This window comes from Theobroma cacao, chromosome 1 (assembly GCF_053813885.1).
Source record: "Theobroma cacao isolate CCN51 chromosome 1, ASM5381388v1, whole genome shotgun sequence".
NCBI lineage: Eukaryota > Viridiplantae > Streptophyta > Magnoliopsida > Malvales > Malvaceae > Theobroma > Theobroma cacao.
The window spans coordinates 14,766,743-14,786,383 of record NC_142639.1 but is presented as its reverse complement, the minus strand read 5'-3'; the positions used below and the strand labels follow the sequence as shown (position 1 = coordinate 14,786,383).

The window sequence follows — 19,641 nt, the reverse complement described above, 5'->3', positions numbered from 1 at the left end:
AGGGAGTGACCCGTAAAGTCACCCCAAAATATGCTTCGCACGATAACAGATGAAAAATCTGTTAAGGGCGAATAATAATAATAATATTCCAGCAGGTATCAGGGCGGCCCCTCATGTTTCTGTGATGCAAGCTTGACGATCCAATTATAAGGGGCTTTCAATTGTCTTTTACCACCCCCTTCCCCTTCCAGAAGAAACAGAAAGAAACTAGGGATCCATGTGATAAAGACGTGCCTTACAACCTTTTAGGAACTCATTTGATGTTAGACATGGTTATGACAAAAAAGGACTGCGGTAATTAATACAACAGTCCCATATACCTATTCCTTCTACAATCAAAAGCTGTAATCCCTAAATCAAAAGGATTTCGGAACTAGGCTTTTAACCCTCTAAAATCACAGAAGACTACACCAATGTGTACATGCAGAGTCATCCACGTGCTACAACAAGAAAGATCAAAGTTTTGCAAGCTACCAGCAATTATATTAGCCCAATGTTATGATACAAAAAGTCCATTTTTCAGCATCTTATACCTTGCATGAAATATCCATCAATGGGTGAATTCACCTTCTACACATTCTTTAGTCAGTTTACAAGCTACTCTGCACAAAAACAAGAAAGAGACTCAGTGAGACAACATTTAAAACCTAACCGGCATTCAAACACCCCTTCCCCAACCCCACTCCCAAAGCCCAAGATAAAAGGATAATACTAATAACAAATAAAGCCTGTCTTATAAATAAATAACAAGTCACATAATGAATAGTGGGAAGAGGATCGAAATTCAATCCTATCAAGAGAATAGGCCATGTTTACATCAATTCAAGAGTAAAATGAACGAGAAATAATTTATTTTAAAAATAACTATCCTTCTCATGCTCATCAGAATCTTTATCCGAAAACTACAATTGTGAATATTTGAAATATGTAACTAATTAACGATGTAATTTCTTCCAAACAGAAGCAAAACAATGCTATTCCACAACCTATTCAGCGACAGAGTTGTCTGGCAACATAAAAAAAAAAAAAAAAAAAAAACTAATTTAGCAGACCCACTGCTTACCACCCTTGCTACATAGGCTTGACTGAAAAAGTTGGGAACAACATTCTATAAAAGCCAGTTGCTCAGCTACATGTACAAAGTTGCTATGGAAATACTATTTTTAAACATTTTTTAGAAACTGTACAAAACATTATGCAGCAAACAGTCCAGCTCTAATCCACTGTTAATAAAATGAAATATTTAGTGTTCACAATTATTTATTCATTGTACCCTGATTACCTGAGTGAGATAAGAATGAAGTACATAGTGTTTCATCATAGAGGGAGGTGAAGAACATTATTGTAGATCTAGGGGGCATATTCATATATAAGTTTCTGTAAATTCTTGCACTTCAATAATCATTTAGCAGTGTACATTATTTAGAGGAACAAGAAAAATACAATGAGAATCAACTAAAACAGCACAATATGGACATTCACCTCAAGTAACGTAGAAAACATTAAGCAAACCCTTCCAAACTCTGACAACCATCTGAAACAACAAATGAACTATAGAATGCCACCATTTCAGCCTGCTACTTTAATTGCACCAACTTCATCAATTTTTGAGCTTTTTTGCTGTAACAAAATAATTCTATAGCGTGATTAGAGAGAGCAAAAGTGGTTAGAATACAAGGTATATGGGCAGTACTCCTGAAAGAACTGCGAGTTAATGCTAAACATATAACAAATATAAAACATAATCCATATAATACAACAAAACAATGCAAAACCCAGAATGATATGCATTACCTTACTTTTTTTGTGTCTGTGAACATCATTAAGATCTTCATCTCCATCATGCTTCCTTTTCTGAAATTACGTGAATTATAAAGAATTTTATATGAATTCCATTAAAAAGTAACTGAATTTCAAACAAGGGGACTTTTTTTTTGATAAACTTTCTGATCACAAATCAAAAGGCAAACGTGTGAAGGGAGACAGACAACAGTAGTTTGATTCCTGGCATTGGCAGAATTGCTTGTTTTTTATGGTCAAAAGAGAATGCCTCATGCATAGCATAATGGAAATAATGTCGTTCTTAAACAAAGAACGGACAAATTAGCTGATTAAATTTTTGAGTCCTTACGCAAAGCATCAGAGCCATGCTAGAGAGGACTATAACAATCTTTACACTATACTCAGGGCCAAAATAATCAAGCAATAGCTGCAAGATGTAACAACTTCCAACCTTTTCATGGTGCTTTTTTGAGTGATCAGCACCAGAATCATGATGCCCACTCCTATCCTTCTTTTTTTCCTTGTCTTTATCTTTAGTTCGATCTTTATCTTTATGACGGTGCTTGTGCCTCTTATGCTCTTTATCCTTCTCCTTATCTCTGTCTTTGTGCTTTTTATGCTTCCTCTCTTTATCTTTGGCTTCACTCTTTGATTTCCCAGCTATTGTAGGAATCCCTTTCTCACTCTATGAAATACACAAATGGTTAAGAACTCCAATCGAGGTGACGACTAAAGAAGAAATAAAAATGTCAATAAGAGTAAATACTGATTTACTAAACAATGGCACAATGCCTAGGACTGCCCTTTAGCTTAAGAAACTTAAATAATGCTAAGCAGTTTTCTTACTGATGGCAATTCAACAGGAGTGGATTCTCTCAGCTGGAAAGCCTCCTTAAGAATATCAAGGTCAAAAGGCTGTATGCGGGCATTAGTGTCTCTGTTGTGGGATGTATTCTGAATAAGCTGGTCCAACTGCATCCCTTCTCCTTTTCTGATTTCAGTGTCTCCCACCACATTATGAAGATAATGTGTGTCTGAAATTGACAAAGGAAGAGGTCTCTTGCAGAAGAAGTCATGGTGAGGCAACAACTTATAGTGACTTATAAGATCAACAGCACCACTAAGTTCTCTTGGTCCTAAATAAATTTATTCATATAAACAATTTCTCATCAGTTAAAATGAACAATAATAATAAATCCAGTGCCAAATAACTTTACATGAAATTACAGTCACTGACTGACTTACAGACTGAAATTTTCCATCCAAAAATTTCAAATGTTAAACTGAACCAAAATCATCTAACTAGTGTCATATGAGTATTACTGTTATGCAACATGCATCGAGTGTGACTTTTGCATCATTTGAGCAACTTAGTTAGCAAGTAATAGATAGGGGATGGTCTTATGCTGATGTTCGGTAATTATTTGATGAGGTAAGTTGAATAAATAAAATGACTTTATAATCTTTCAACATTTTTAATTTAATAATACGTCAGTACTCTTTTCTAAGGAAAGGTTTCAAGCTAAAAAATATATAAGACAGATGGTTTTATGTATAAATATACGACAGTTATGTAATGATATAACCAAGCTAATCAACCATCATGCATGAATTTCAGATATTTTAGACTGACACAATATACAATACAGTATGAGAGTGCCATATCATAATGATACTGACTGATATCAAAGCAACATCCTTAAATTATTTTCCTCATGAAGAAAACATACAGTCTGCAAACTTGATCGGTAAGGATACTTTATCAGAATAATTGACATATTCTAAGCAACAGATGAAAATGGAAAAATGGAAAGGGAAAGGATTATAAAGGAAAATCACAGAAAACAGACTTAAGGCCTAAGCTAAATAATACAAATGCACCTATGTTTACCAAAATGCTTTTATGCCTCATAGAGGTGATAAACTCTTTCCAAATTTCTTTACAACGTGGCTTCATGAGGATTTTGACCCTTTATGCATGTTTGAAAGCATTATTGGAATTTATAACATTGAATGATAAATAGATAAAAATTAAAAATTGTTTATTTTCAATTAGGTTTATAAATAGAATAAAGTTACTGTCCTTACAAAAGTAATTTTAGTTTAACTTAAAGTTGGTGGAAAGACTTTCTTTTTCAATTAGGAATTCTCAATATGAAAGAGATATGCATATCTCAAATAAGAGAAAACAAACCATTTGGGCAATTTAAGGTTTGGAGGAAATGCTCATTTTATGACAGATCTTGTAACTAATTCATTAGGGCTTAAAAGAGAGGAAGAGTGATGCAGGCACATATGAAAATTTATTTAGTATTTTAGTTAGTTTAGGATTTTATTTTATTTATTTAGTTTGAGATTCTTTTTTCCTATCTTTATTAGAATTTTAATACTTTAAGTCTTTATTTAGGATTAAGATTACTAGTTGATTAGGATTTATCTTAACTATTATAAATAGGTGATCTTAGATAGAAAATTATTATTATCTTTTGTTATTTTGAATATTTATTCAAGAGGTTTCTTTGTAAACCCAATTATCTTTTTATTATTCCAACACAATCAACCCTATTCTAGCCCTAATTGTTGAGTACTAATTGCCCTAAACCTTTCGGCTACATCAAGTGATATCAGAGCAAACGATCTTACTATCCTATAAAGATTTGAGTTAGGAGATTATGATTGGTCGAGCCAGAGGTCGAGGTAGAGACAATCAGCCCCAACAAGTTGAGTTGGCAGAGATGCGGAGAATGATTGATGACTTGACCCGGGCCGTACAAGCATTGCAGCGTCAGGAACCTGTGGAAGCCCGAATGGAGAATCCGGACGGTGACCACAATCCCCTTGAGGTTCAAGATATTGAGGATGATGATGATTTTGAGAACGAGAACCCCTTTCATGAAAATGGACCCGCAAATCAAGCGGCAAGAGTTGGATTGGAGGGTCGGTTATTACATGCTCTTGATTTAAATGGTAGAGAAATCAGAATTGAAGAAACTGATTTTCATGAAAAATTTCATGCGGAAGAATATTTGGATTGGGAAGCTAGTTTGAAAAATTACTTTGAATGAAAACCATGGCAGAAAATCGAAAAGTGTTACTTGTAAAGTTGAAATTAAAGGGTACTGCACTTCAATGGTGGAAGAGAGTTGAAGAGCAACGTGCACGACAAGGTAAGCTTAAAATCAGCACTTGGGAGCACATGAAAAGCAAATTACGAAAGCAATTTTTACCTGCTGATTATATTATGGAATTATATGAAAAGTTTCATTGTTTGAAGCAAAATAACATGACTGTTGAGGAGTATACATCGGAATTCAATAACTTATCAATTCGGGTTGGGTTAGCTGAGAGTAACGAACAAATTACTTCTCGTTATCTTGCTGGTTTAAATCATTCTATTAGAGACGAGATGAGAGTAGTTCGTTTATACAACATTGAAGATGCTCGTTAATATGCTCTATCAGCAGACAAACGGATTTTATGCTATGGTGTTAGAAAGCCCTTGTATAGCACCCATTGGCAAAATAATTCTGAAGCAAGAAGAGATTATCCAACATTCCAACAAAATTATCGAGGGGCTGCCGCAATCAATAAAACAAATAGAGGTGCAACTAATGTTGAAAAGAATGATAAAGGCAAGGGTATAATCCCTTATGGAGGACAAAACAGTTTTGGTTCTTCTACAAATAAACGAGGCAGCAATTCCCATATTCGATGTTTTACTTGTGAAAAAAAAGGACACACTTCTTTTGCTTGCCCACAACGAAGGGTGAACTTAGCAGAATTAGGGAAAAAGTTAAAACTTGTTTATGATGAGTATGAGGAGGTAGAGGAAATCAATGTTTATCCTGCACAAGGTGAGTCATTAGTGGTACGAAGAGTAATGACAACAACAGTAAATGAGGAAGCAGAAGATTGGAAGAGGCGAAATATTTTTCGCACACGAGTTGTTTGTGAAGGTAAAGTGTGTGATCTTGTCATTGATGAAGGAAGCATGAAAAAAATTATTTCAAAAGAGGCAGTGAACAAATTAAAGCTTCCTACAAACAAACATCCTTATCCTTACAAGATTGGGTGGCTAAAGAATAGACACAAAGTACCAGTAACTGCTCAATGTTTGGTGAAATTTACTATAGGAGATAACTTGGATGATGAGACCCTATGTGATGTGCCAATGGATGTTGGTCATATTCTTGTGGATAGACCTTGATTGTATGATCACGATATGGTTCATAAGACGAAGCCAAATACCTATTCTTTCTACAAGGATAACAAGAGGTACACTTTATATCCTCTTAAAGAAGAGACTAAGAAATCAGCAACTTCAAGCCCTACAAACAGCGAGATAGCAAGATCACTGGGTATTTATCTGCTGAAAATTTTGAAGCTGAAGGTAATGAGATGGGTATTATGTATGCTTTGGTAACTAAGCATTTAAAAAGGGATCAGATGGGTAAATCTCCTCAATATCCAACAAAAATTCAGCAGTTATTGAAGGAGTTTGGAGAATTGTTCAATGAGAATTTGCTGACAAGTCTACCACCTTTACGAAGCATCCAACATGCAATTGATTTGGTACTAGGAGCAGCATTACCAAATCTGCCAGCATATAAAATGCCACCTATGCAGTGAGCTAAGGTACAAAGACAGGTTGTGGAGTTGTTGGAGAAAGGTCTAGTGCGTGAAAGTAAAAGTCCTTGTGCTTGCCCAGCTTTGTTAACTCCTAAGAAAGATGGTTCATGGAGGATGTGTGTGGACAGCCGTGCCATAAATAAAATTACAATCAAGTATCGTTTTCTCATTCCTCGATTAGATGAGATGCTTGATCAATTAGTTGGTTCAAGAGTGTTTTCAAAGATCGATTTGAAGAGCGGATACCATCAAATTAGAATGAGGGATGGAGATGAATGGAAAACAGCTTTCAAAACTCCAGCTAGATTATTTGAATGGTTGGTGATGCCATTTGGCCTTTCAAATGCACCAAGCACATTCATGAGAGTCATGGCAGAGGTACTCAAGCCCTTCTTGAATTCATTTGTGGTGGTTTACTTTGATGATATTTTGATCTATAGCCACACTAAGAAAAAGCACTTAAAACATTTATGACAAGTTTAGAAGTACTTCAAAAGGAGCAGCTTTATATAAACTTGAAAAAGTGCAGTTTTATGCAACCAGAAGTGGTATTTCTTGATTTCATTATGTCTGCAGAGGGTTTGAAACCAGATCCAGAGAAGATTCATGCAATTTCAGAGTGGCCAGCACCTACATCTATCAAAGAAGTAAGGAGTTTTCATGGTTTGACATCTTTTTATAGGAGATTCATTCGAAATTTTAGTTCTATTATGAATCCTATAACTGAATCTTTGAAGAAAGATGGATTTGAATGGTCACATTCTGCACAAAAAGCCTTTGAAAGAGTAAAAGCTTTGATGACTAAAGCCCCAGTTCTCGCACTACCAGATTTTGAGAAGTTATTTGTTGTTGAGTGTGATGCTTCACATGTAGAAATTGGAGCAGTTCTTAGTCAAGATGGAAGGCCTATAGAGTTTTTTAGTGAAAAGTTGACAGACTCTAGACGACGTTATTCAACTTATGACTTAGAGTTTTATGCTTTGGTAAGGGCCATTCGTCATTGACAGCACTACTTGGCTTATCGTGAGTTTGCTGTTTATTCTGTCCATCAAGCTTTAAGGTATATGCATTCGCAGAAAAAGCTTAGTAATCAACATGCTAAGTGGAGTTCTTTTCTCAATGAATTTAATATTTCTTTAAAATATAAATCTGGGCAGTCTAATACTGTGGCCGATGCTTTGAGTAGGCGATGTAAAATGTTATCAGTTATGAGCACTCAAGTCATAGGATTTGAAGAACTTAAAAATCAGTATAGTTATGATTCTTATTTCGGCAAGGTAATAGCTGATTTGCAGGGTTCATTACAAGCTGAAAATTTACCTTCTCGGTTACACGAAGATTATTTATTCAAAGGTAACCAGTTGTGCATTCCAGAAGGATCTTTAAGGGAGCAAATCATTAGAGAACTTCATGGGAATGGTTTAGGAGGACATTTTGACAGAGACAAGACTTTGGCAATGGTGGCTGATCGTTATTATTCGCCAAAAATGCGCCGAGATGTGGAGAGGTTGGTGAAAAGATGTCCAGCTTGTTTATTTGGTAAAGGCAGTGCTCAAAACACTGATTTATATGTTCCTTTACCTGAGCCAGATGCACCTTGGATTCATTTGAGTATTGATTTTGTTTTGGGACTTCTAAAGACAGCAAAAGGATTTGATTCTATCTTTGTGGTGGTGGATCGGTTTTAAAAAATGGCACATTTTATTCCGTGTTTTAAGACTTCTGATGCAACTCATATTGCTGAATTATTCTTTCGTGAGGTTGTAAGATTACATGGAATTCCAACTTCCATTGTTTCTGATAGAGATGTGAAATTTATGGGACATTTTTGGAGAACTTTGTGGAGGAAATTTGGGACAGAGTTGAAGTATTCTAGTACTTGCCATCCGCAAACAGATGGTCAAACAAAAGTTGTGAATCGAAGTTTGGGTAACATGTTAAGATGTCTTATTCAAAATAACCCAAAGACTTGGGATTTAGTCATACCCCAAGCTGAATTTGCTTACAACAATTCTGTCAATCGAAGCATAAAGAAGACACCATTTGAGGCTGCATATGGGTTAAAACCTCAACATGTGCTCGATTTAGTACCCCTACCACAAGAAGCTAGAGTGAGTAATGAAGGAGAGTTATTTGCTGATCATATTCGAAAAATTCATGAAGAGGTAAAGGCTGCTTTAAAGGCCAGCAATGCAGAATATTCTTTTACAGCAAATCAACATCGTCGCAAGCAGGAATTTGAGGAAGGTGATCAAGTACTTGTGCACTTGAGGCAAGAAAGATTTCCTAAGGGTACTTATCACAAACTCAAGTCTAGAAAGTTTGGACCTTGCAAGGTGCTAAAGAAAATCAGTTCAAATGCCTATTTAATTGAGTTACCACCTGAGTTACAAATCAGTCATATTTTCAATGTTTTGGACTTGAATCCATTTGATGGATGTGATGGAACTGCATCTACCATAGACGCTCAAATTCAGCACCTTCCAATTGCTAAGGTTGAAGTTATTGAGGATGTGCTAGATGTAAAAGAGGTTCGATCTAGACGAGGGAACCCGTATAGACGATTTTTAGTGAAATGGCTTGGTAAACCTACTAATGAAGGCACTTGGACTGCAAAAGAAGAATTGAAACGAGTGGATCCCGACATCTATGAGGAGTATGTCAAGGCCTACTCGTTGGAGTCGAATCTTTTCTGACCTGAGGGGACTGATGCAGGCACATTGAAAATTTATTTAGTATTTTAGTTAGTTTAGGATTTTATTTTATTTATTTAGTTTGAGATTCTTTTTTCCTATCTTTATTAGAATTTTAGTACTTTAAGTCTTTATTTAGGATTAGGATTACTATTTGATTAGGATTTATCTTAGCTATTATAAATAAGTGATCTTAGATAGAAAATTATTATTATCATCTTTTGTTATTTTGAATATTTATTCAAGAGGTTTCTTTGTAAACCCAATTATCTTTTTATTGTTCCAACACAATCAACCCTATTCTAGCCCTAATTGTTGAGTACTAATTGTCCTAAACCTTTCGGCTACATCAAAGAGAAAGAGCCAACATGGTACAGGAGTATTCTAGAATTTATTTCAATTGGGTATCTTGATATGATCTTTTTTATGTTTACTGTTTTATTTAGTTAGTGGTCATGTGACTACCACGTGATCTGTTAATTAATTCGAATAGCTAGGATCCGATTGGCTTCAGGTGTATCCAAGGGCTAGGATTAAAAGCTGCTGTAACCTTAGTACAAATAGTCTTTTAGACACATTAGGCAGCCATATAACACTTGGATATTATTGTTAGAGGTCTACAACCCTCAACCCCTGTTTCATTGCTCCAACTTCACTTTTACATCTATTTCAGTCCCTATTCTGGTTTTCTTTTACCCTTTTAGTTTTCTATTTATTGTTTTCTTTTTCCACACCACTATGGCTAAGACACGCACAATTAGTTGTTAGCACCATAGAGGGTAGTTTTCATCTACAATAATTAGAATTCAACATGATCGGATACTGATCAACTACAAGATTCGAGATTCTTAATTCCTTTCCTTCAATTTGTAGTTTGCTCATTCAGGTAGAAGACTGGATGACTGTCAGTATCAAACTTTAAACATCTGTTGCAGTATGGCAATATGATAGGCTAAACTTCAGAAGAAAAATAAATACAACCACCAAGATAAAAATGATCCATCAATGAAGAATATTACAATAGATAAAAACCTAATAGCATATCCAAAGCCCTATCTCAACCAAACAAATGGAATGAGAACAACAAAATACAATAATAAACCAACATTCTAAATATATAGTACCTTTTCCAAATTTCTTGCCTTCAGGATCCATGAGTTAATGATTCATGAAACATGTACCATCATCAACTGCAATGTTGTAGCCAAAGTCAGGGAAAAAATCCATGAAAATCAAGTAAAAACATCTATAAAGTCAAACAATGATTCAGTTAGATCTTCAATAGGTATCTTCGGTAAGTTGAACATAAACATCACAGGCCTGTCATATATTGTAAAAAGGCCAATTCTAACATTTAGAAATTGAAATCAGGAAATGTGTACATACCTATAGTAATACATTTTTTTCTCAATTTGTTCCCCTTTTATTGCATGCGTGCAAAACTAGCACCTCAGAATTTTGAAGTTCTATAGCTAACTTTCAACATCAAATATATGACTACTTCAATGTGACAAAATCTCTCTGCCTTCATCTGTCTTACAATTTTTTTTATATGCAAAACAATTGCATCATTTTTTTAAAAGATAAAATGATTTTCTTACAGCATATATGTTGTTCCCAATCATTATTTTTTTCAACTGTCACAGACCTAATCGGGAAGGAACTCCAAGAAAGAGAGCAAATATGCAGCCAAAGTTTAGCATGTAGATTAAAGTGCTCTAGATTCATGTAAAGCTAGCAAGATCAAGATTGATTAATGCAGAGCATCATCAACTCCATCCAAAATCAATATGGAAATATATTCCCCATTTTTTTAATAGCTGAGTAGGATAGAGCTGTTAAGGAAAAGGAAGCTTGAAACTGGTCAAGGAGAAGTGGGGCTAAGGCAGCCTCCGGGAGGCCCATTGAGAAAGACACAGTTTGAATAAAACTAGGAAACCTTTTAGCGATTTAGTTATGAATAACAAGGAAGAAGACCCACTGCCCCTCTGAAACCCTCCTCCTTATATTTCAAGTAATTTAATGGTTGATATAACGCACAGTTGGGCAAAGGACATTTTCAAGTAAAACTGATACAGGCTTGGTAACCAGATAACACTTTCATTTCAGAACAAAAAGCAAAATGGTTGTTAGAACTTAGATTAATGTTTAGGTTAAACATAGCAAATCAACACCAGCTAAACACAGGTTCATGGGTGGATTTATTAGGGGGCATCTGACCCAATAAATCTAATCAAAATTTCAGGACGTTTTGATAATATCTATGCTGCCCCAGTTAAATTTCATACGAAGAACATGGTACTAATTTCCCAAATAAGCCAATTAATAGCATATTTTACTTTACGAATATATTCTAAATTCCTTGTTTACTAATTTTTCAAGCGACTGCTTTTTCATTGCCCTGAGAAATTGAAATTGAACTTTTATGGAATTGGAATACCAAATACTTTATGTAAACATGGTTTCAGCTTATTTTAAGTCATAAAAGGTTTAGCTAGTCACCTCTAACTTTGCTACAAAATTCTGCTTAACAACTAAAAACAAGAACCTCCATTTATGCTTCTTCATTTCGCAGTACCAGCTAATATTCCACATGTAACAAACACCAAAATTACAAACTTAAATTAAATTTGCTCCTTTTGTAATTTCTTCCCAAATTCTCATTTCCACTAAATTTCTCAACGGAAACTCCATATTTATATCAATTTCCAAGAAATAACATAAACATAAAGAACACTGCCGGAACAATCACTAATTCTATAAACAAAGAAGAATTAGGGAAAGACTTCATAATTTATCATTAAAAAAACTTCAACTAAGAAACACAAGACACATAAAAAGAAATCAAGAATACCTCGAACGTGGAATCGAAAAGTCGCTGAGCTACTTTTTCAGATCAAGAGAAACGCAAGCGCAAACTCGAAGCTCCCTCCTCTTCTTCTTTTCAACTCAAACCTCGCGCTTCACTACCAGTACAAGGAACCTACGAAAAATTAACAAATTCAAATAAAAAGCAAAGCTAGATAAAAATTTAAAACGAAAAAAAGAAAGGGAAAGGTTGAGAAATTGACCAGTGAAATGAAGAGAGCGAAAAAGGTTGGAATTGAAGGGAATTAGGGAGGAGTATAGAGTGTGGAAGGGTATAATCGGTAGATCAGAGAAAGTTCGAGAGAGTTCCGGAGCAGGCCAGGAAAGTTGTACTTTTTAGGGTTTGGAAGGGAACGACGGAGACTAACCAATTTCTTTTTCCTTTTTCGACTCCTCTCAGGCTTCGGGTCCGTAACTTCTCTGGGTCTCGGGCTGTTTATTTACTTTATATTTATATTTTTTATTTTTATTTGGGGTGGGGGCGAATACCGTCAGGTTATTTGACGCCCCTGCCGATGCTTGTTTGAACGCACTCGTACGGGCGCGGGACCCACAACCCATAAAGTGGGAAGGCCAAAAAAATTTCTTTTTCATTAATTCCATAAACAATAATGATTCATATATATCTTATTAAAAACAGAATAATATTACTTAATAAAAAAACAAAAAAAGAAGAAGTTAATGTCGTCTTCCTAATCAGAATTATCAAAGTCAACAGCAAAACAAAAAAAAATCTGCAAGAAAGAAAAACCTCTAGAAAATAATAATTTATATTAATTTAGTTTTAAGATAAATTATTGTAAAAGATTGAAATTTAAGATTTTAGTTTATTTTTTTAATATTTTAGACATATATAGTATTAAAATTTTAAATAAATTTTTATTATTTTATTATATTTAAATAAATTTTTAGTATTAATAATTGAAATATTATTTATTATTTTAAATCAGATAACATCAATATGATATATTAATAAATTATAATAAATATTGACATGACATTACAAGATTGTTACAAATATGGTAAAATGATGAAATTTAGATATTTTAGCATTACCCTTCTAAAATTAAATTAGGTTTGAAAATAATATTTGGATTGTGATTTTAATTTTTATAATAATCTAATCTCGTACCGTCAGTTTGGAAAGAGAAAGAAATCCAACAAAGTTGTGAAATTCCCCATTGGTTAAAATTGGCAGATATTCGGGCCTAGCGTTTTAGCCAAATAAAATTAAAAAACGGCAACTGTCCCAGACCGAAACCAAGCTGAAACGAGGTTCCCCAACCACCCCCCTTTCTACTTTCAATTATTGCTTTGCACCTGCTTCGTCCGTTATGGCAACGACCCGAAATGACAACTCTGTCCTTCCCTCCAGCTACCTCCCTCCTATAAATTCAGAACGAGTTTCTTACACGGAAAAAAAGTCACAGGCAATGGCGTCTCTCTCTGCCCAATCCCTCCTCTGCATCGCCTTAACGGTGGTTATCTGTTTGATAGGAGGCGTGGATGGAAGCCTAGAAGGAGGACAGAGGGAGTTCGATTACTTCGCTTTGTCTCTTCAATGGCCTGGCACCATCTGCCACGGAACTCGCCATTGCTGCTCCTCCAACGCCTGCTGCCGAGGGTAAATTAGTCATTCTCTCAATTTCTTGTTACTCCAATTTCATTAAGTTTTTAAACTTCTTTTTTCCTTGCAGCGCCAATTCTCCAACTGAGTTTACCATTCGTAAGTGTTTGCCCATGGATACACTATTATTTATTATTATTATTATTATTTGATATATTGAAATAATTGACTGTATGATTATACGTTAACTATGACCTAGGAGCTCAAAAGGCTGCTTTAGATTGTTTTGCTAGCAATTTTTGAAGTTTAGAAAATTTTCATCTCTTTTTTTTTTTTTAAATTGTAGAGACTTGGATTGAAATTCAGTGGAATATTACAGATAATTCCCTGTCTGTAAAAATCAAATTATGTGTCAAAATGCTGTGCTCTGTTTTTCAGTTCTAGTAAGAAATGAAGGGCAGGGAAGCTTTAAAATTTGCAATTGTCACAATTTTTTTTTCTATTTTTCATTTTCAAAGTAATAATATTAAAGGAAGAGAGATTTTCAAATAGCTTTTAAGTTTTCCGCCCTTCCACTGTTCCTAGAGCCAACTGTGCTTTCCTTTTTTTTTTTTTTTTGGATGTTATCCATTATAGACAAGGCGAAATCAAAAGAAATGTACTAATCTTTTTTCCTTTTTTAAAAAATTTTTATCTGCTTGATAGATGGATTGTGGCCAGATTATAATGATGGAACATGGCCCTCCTGTTGTGCCCAAGTTCAATTTGATGTCAAAGAGGTGTGTTGTTTCTGTAATATAATTTGGAATCACATCCTTTCTGGACTTGTTTGATTAGTGCATCTGAGGTGATGCATATGCCCTAGAGCTTTTATATTTTACAAAATCAGCTTATGTATAGAGATGCTTTAAAGCCTGCCCGACAACTTTTTCTTTATTAACTTTTTTACCTATGTAGAGTGAGCATGTGCTGATGATATAATTGACACCTTGTGATACTATGTCATTGTTCTAATTATTATGTTCTATAGTTTCTTCTTTTTATCTTTAGGCATCTATAGCATAGAGATGTCTTAAAAGGTTATAGCACAAGAACCTATCTCAGTTTCTTTGCAACTTCAAAAGTTGGCTTGATTTCTGGAAAAAGTTAAGAGTTAAAACTTTAAAAGCTGTTATATTGGCACATGTTTTCCTCTATGTCCTGACTTGTATTCTACCAGTTCCCAGAATATATCCTTAGATTAGTTCTCTTTTTCCATAAATTTTTTTTTTTCTCTTACTACTCTTTGTTTGGTGTATTTGGTTTGGCACACGTGTCATGTCAATATGCTCTCCTGCCTGATCTTTGTTACTAAATGCATGTAGATCTCAACATTGCTTGATGCACTTGAGAAGTACTGGCCATCCTTATATTGTGGTCAATCATCGACTTGCTACAGTGGAAGAGGGTTATTTTGGGCTCATGAGGTGGATATTAGTTGTATATCTCTATATGTTGCTAAATCATTACTCACACCGTGACATAAAACTAATAATTGCTTCATTCTTGTTTCTATGATGGCCGAAATGGGGCATGTGCATTGACAGTGGGGTAAGTATCTTCAGCTTCTGTTTTCATATGATATGATTTACATATCATGTTCATTTTATATATTTTTCTCTATTTAAATTGGAACAGAAGTATGAGGTATTAATTAGGATGCTGAGATCATGGGCATGCTGTACATTTGAACCCTCTTTAAATAGCTTCTGTCGGTGCAATTTTAGAGCCATGGTCCATGTGAATGCTAGTGCTTAATGACAGCTCTTACCATACGTAAAATCTGTGGCAGATTATAAGTCATAGGTTCAAGCTTAAGCACACCAGATGGGTGAAAAGGATGGGAATAAATTAGCCATCATTGAGTCATCAACCATTTGACCAAAAATGAAAGAAAGAAAATAAAAGGAATGCTAGCGCCTAGTAGTTGACTACATTAATAATGGCCTATTTCGCTTCCTTTGCTTTCATTGGCCTGTAGAGACTAATAAATCAATATGTGAATGAATGGGAGGCTTTAATACAAAGAGTGAAAGATGATTAACATGTTTTATAACAAGACATGATGGATTTTCTATGTGATTTATGATCTTCGGATTGGGTTTGGGATTTTGTGGATGATGACAAGTGATATTTATGATACCTTCATATCACAGTAATTTACTGGTATCATGTCTGGATATATACTCCTTTAGATAGCTACTGTGGTGTAACATGTTAAAAGGGTTGTTTTCAGTATTACTAAAATGAATCACTGCAATATATGTTATCCTTGAAACAAGAGTAGAATGTGATAGTCCCTAAGGAAGTAATAATGATCCTTTATTCAGTATCGAGGATTCAGTGGCAACCTTGCACGTGTGCTGCTTTCCTAAAGAGTATTTTGACAAATAATTTGGTTAAATTTTGATGAACAAGCACTTGCAGGCTTAAAATTTGAGAGAAAGTTGTATGCATTTGCTCGTCTTTTCTCTATTTATATTTGCTGCTTATAAGTTTTGCATTTTCACTTGCAGAGAAGCATGGAACTTGCTCCTTTCCAGTATTTCGGGATGAATACAGCTACTTTTTAACAACCCTCAATGTTTACTTCAAATATAATGTCACAGTAAGTTTTAGAAAAGCTGGTTTAGTCTTATACGTGCAGAAACAATTCTATGTTTATTAGTTGTTCAGTTTGTGTCCTAAATACTCATCACCATGAGTTGGGATGTGCATTTAACTCCCTTTTTAGGGGGGGAAAATTTTATCCAGGAAGCCAAAAGTGTGTTATCAATTACTTGTTCTTGTATTTTTATTGGAGTTGACACATATTACTATTAAGTAGCCAGAAGTATGGGATTTTGGTGACATTTGTCAATTTTTTCTGAATTCTTGATAATTGAATGCTTACTGAGAAAAACAATTTTCTTTCTGTTTCCTGCCAATATTCTATGTCATATGTCTTCGGTATCGTTGGGATAGTTTTGTTAGTGAAAGAGTAAGCCGTGTCTCTGTCAATGTGAGCAAATTATTAGCACTTTAACTCAGGCATGAAACTGCTATCTTATATGGCTCGGTATTTTTAAAATAAGTTGCTTATTTTTATACTTCAAAATATAACCTTATACTAATGGAACATACTTTATTGTTAGAGTGACCAGGTATTTGCCTGGAATATCAAGCTGACTGTAGCAAGGATATTGTTTAATCAGATTTGTAAAAGGAGCATAGATTATTTTTGAAAGATCAAGACTAGTATAAACAAGGTGTGGTTTATTGATTGGCTTTTGAAAGGTTTGCTAGCCTGTATCAGGTGACTCCATCCAAGCCACAACTAGATCTGGATTGAAAAACGAGAAAAAGGAATCTTTCTGAGCCGGATGTAATATATAAATTGTTGAATTTTCAAGTCCAATTGGTCACTTGTTAATATTTTTTTTAACTTGCATGAACAGTACATTTGCACATCTATTTTAACAAATTACAAAAATTTTTAACTCCATTATTTTGATCGCTGCCTATACCCTTCATTAGGTGCTCTGTTGCCTAGCCATCTTGGTTTACATTTTTTGTTGTATCTAAAAGTCTGATGGATAGGTTACTGATCTCTTCTTTTGAAATCTATGACTATTGCTGAGTAAAGTTGATTGTGTCATCTTTTTTGTTAGTCTGTTAGTAGTTAATTTTATTTAGGAATTATATTTCAGATTAGCTCATATTGGAAATAATATGTTGTGCTATCTGTTTATCAAATTGACTAATAAGTCTCTTGTACAATCATTTGATTGCAGAAAATACTGAATGAAGCTGGATATGTTCCTTCTAATAGCGAAAGGTATCCTCTTGGAGGCATTGTCTCTGCCATTGAGAATTCTTTCCAGGCAACACCTGAGGTTGTTTGTTCAAAAGATGCTGTGGAGGAAATTCGTTTATGCTTCTATAAGGATTTCAAGGTTAGATTCTGACCAGTCACTCTTCACAATTTGCATCACTCTGTTATGAGCTTTGTACCCCCATGTACTTCACAATTGATGTACTCAACAATACATTATTATGTCCATACATTGATTGGACTTAGCTGGGAAGAGTCCATCATCCATTCTGTAAGACAGAGTAACCCACCAACAAATGTAGTGGTTGCTAAAGAAACCTAGTGTTAGCAGTGCTAATCTCTGAGTTCCTGCTAAAAAACCGTGCTTTTTGTTTTACTGAAAGAGAGCAACTGATCGGATCATCAGGACCTTTGATATGGATTAGCAGAAAGCCTTTATCTAGCATGATTCTTGAGTATGCCGTACCATCTTTATTTTCTGATGAGATATCTATATTAAAGTCATCTTTTTATTGTATAAATGATGCATGTTTTGAAATTATTTATTCTTGGTACAGCCTCGTAACTGTTTGGCTTCAAAGACCTCATGTCCAAAGTATGTAAGCTTTCCAGCATACGTGTCATTTGGTAAGTTTTCTTGAACTGTAGGCCAGTGATATCACTTTGCCATAAAAATGTACAGCAGACTAGATCACCTCATATTTATTAAGAAAAGATATCTGTCTGAAGTGGGTCTAATTTTTTAAATGTGTGCGCATCAACATTGTGCTTGCATTCAAGAAAAGTTTTTATGATTATTGCAGCCTTTCTCCATATTTTAGCTAGTTTTAGTATGGTGAAACAAAATGTTTGGCACTGTTTATGCATATGGGAAATATGGATTTTTATTAGGTTTTGGCCTGTTAAAGTCTTGAGGTCATGATCTGTAAATGAATCACAATAGACCAAGGTCTTTGATTATGTGTTTTAGTTCTAAGCTGACATAGTTTCATCCTTTTTATGCCATTTACGTTCTTTTAAGTGCAGCCCTAAATTCATAATCATACCTTCTATGAGATTTCAGGAACTTTCAGATAGTTTCTCACTTGTTTTCATATCAGTAATGTTACATGTGCTGGCTCTGTAACTGTGTTTGAATTATTCTTTACCCAAAAGTTGGAAATCATTCATTTCTGCTCATAATCAAGTTGAAGTTGTCAGTAAGCCCCCTTTCAGAACTTGAAAGTTGGTAACAAGTCTCTGCTAATTAACAAGGCAAACATAGAAATTAGAGATGTTGAGAGGAAGGTGGTCAGATTTGGTCAGGGGAAGGAATGAGTACAAAAAACTAATGTTATTGGTTTTGAGGCTTTAGTCAGATCCCTAGTATTTTACTGAACTGGAATCACTTCAGGGAAATAAAATGACTGACATATTTTTGGCATAGACTGAGGAGCGAATTTTAAGTAGTTTTTGTGATCAACAAAATATTACCTTCTTTAAAGCGGGAAGTTGGGTGACATTATAAAAGGATGTAGGTTTGGGCATTCATCTAGTTTCATATTATGATGTTTGGCCAACATGAGTTAGGAAGCTTGCCAATCCATTACCATGAGTATAATTCTGGGGCCTTATAATATAATCTGTGGAACGATGTCAGAATCTGAAAAAGCTAGATGAGTTGCATGTTGCAGCTTGTTGGTAAGGCCCATTAGTACTAACAGACAACCTACCTTAACAGGAGATTTTATGTCCTTCAGAGATTTTGGGTTACATTTGCAGTCTGCTCATTCTTGGGCGTGTTATTGCAAAGTCATACTCAAAATTTAATTCTTCCCTCTTCTTGGGCCTTAAGGTCATTGCTTTTTCTTTTTCCTTGCAGGGCGTGATGAATCTGAAACTGATGCTGCATGGACATCTGAGGATGAAGCTCTCTGAGATCTGGGCTGATGTTTCTGTATCAAAATGTAACAAATTTCAATTGGATACTGCGTTGTACATGGCTGTATTTGGGTTCCTCAATTAAACTCTTCAACTTGTTTAATTTGATCATCAGAAGAAATGTCCTTCTATGATCCTTTTTTCTTAATCACATTTACCGATTACCTTATTGTAAGAGAAATAAACGTGCAGGCTATGTGAAATAGAAAACAAGTTGTAAACTTGAGTCCCCTAGCCGGATGATGGATATTATATATTGTGTCGTAAGGAATTGCAGCAACCTTTCTCCCCATTTTCTGTGTAGGCTATAAATCCTCAGGACTTCATAA

The 19,641-nt window shown here is 34.7% G+C and overlaps 2 protein-coding genes across 6 annotated transcripts; one reads left to right on the top strand and one right to left on the bottom strand.

Moving 5' to 3' along the window:
- Nucleotides 1-220: 220 nt before the first annotated feature.
- On the bottom strand, nucleotides 221-12,413 carry MED19A (mediator of RNA polymerase II transcription subunit 19a-like protein). 5 transcript variants are annotated; one of them, XR_016023129.1, is made up of 8 exons: nucleotides 12,176-12,413; nucleotides 11,959-12,087; nucleotides 10,229-10,294; nucleotides 2,629-2,918; nucleotides 2,234-2,467; nucleotides 1,800-1,854; nucleotides 1,483-1,636; nucleotides 221-602 (listed from the first exon to the last, which is right to left on the bottom strand). XR_016023129.1 is itself a non-coding variant. In XM_018113934.2 (5 exons), exons 1-5 carry the CDS (start codon nucleotides 10,257-10,259, stop codon nucleotides 1,570-1,572), a joined length of 666 nt encoding a protein of 221 aa, XP_017969423.1. In that variant the 5' UTR covers nucleotides 10,260-10,274; the 3' UTR covers nucleotides 1,488-1,569. The 5 variants fall into 5 exon arrangements, 1 of the variants encoding a protein (XP_017969423.1); XR_016023130.1 differs by having other exon boundaries at nucleotides 221-597; XR_016023136.1 differs by having other exon boundaries at nucleotides 221-597; nucleotides 1,483-1,620.
- An 804-nt stretch (nucleotides 12,414-13,217) lies between these two features.
- LOC18612580 (ribonuclease 2-like) lies at nucleotides 13,218-19,604 on the top strand. The gene is made up of 9 exons (XM_018125541.2): nucleotides 13,218-13,596; nucleotides 13,670-13,698; nucleotides 14,245-14,318; nucleotides 14,904-15,005; nucleotides 15,126-15,129; nucleotides 16,095-16,186; nucleotides 17,352-17,513; nucleotides 17,950-18,019; nucleotides 19,254-19,604. Exons 1-9 carry the CDS (start codon nucleotides 13,307-13,309, stop codon nucleotides 19,307-19,309), a joined length of 879 nt encoding a protein of 292 aa, XP_017981030.1. The 5' UTR covers nucleotides 13,218-13,306; the 3' UTR covers nucleotides 19,310-19,604.
- Nucleotides 19,605-19,641: the final 37 nt, after the last annotated feature.

Coding starts and splice junctions, on each gene's coding strand:
- MED19A (XM_018113934.2), bottom strand. CDS start 10,259: ATGGATCCTGAAGGCAAGAAATTTGGAAAAG. Junction 2,468..2,628: donor CTCCTGTTGAATTGCCATCA/GTAAGAAAACTG, acceptor TGTATTTCATAG/AGTGAGAAAGGGATTCCTAC. Junction 1,855..2,233: donor CAAAAAAGCACCATGAAAAG/GTTGGAAGTTGT, acceptor ACGTAATTTCAG/AAAAGGAAGCATGATGGAGA.
- LOC18612580 (XM_018125541.2), top strand. CDS start 13,307: ATGGCAACGACCCGAAATGACAACTCTGTCCTTCCCTCCAGCTACCTC. Junction 13,699..14,244: donor TCCAACTGAGTTTACCATTC/GTAAGTGTTTGC, acceptor TCTGCTTGATAG/ATGGATTGTGGCCAGATTAT. Junction 17,514..17,949: donor GCTTCTATAAGGATTTCAAG/GTTAGATTCTGA, acceptor TTCTTGGTACAG/CCTCGTAACTGTTTGGCTTC.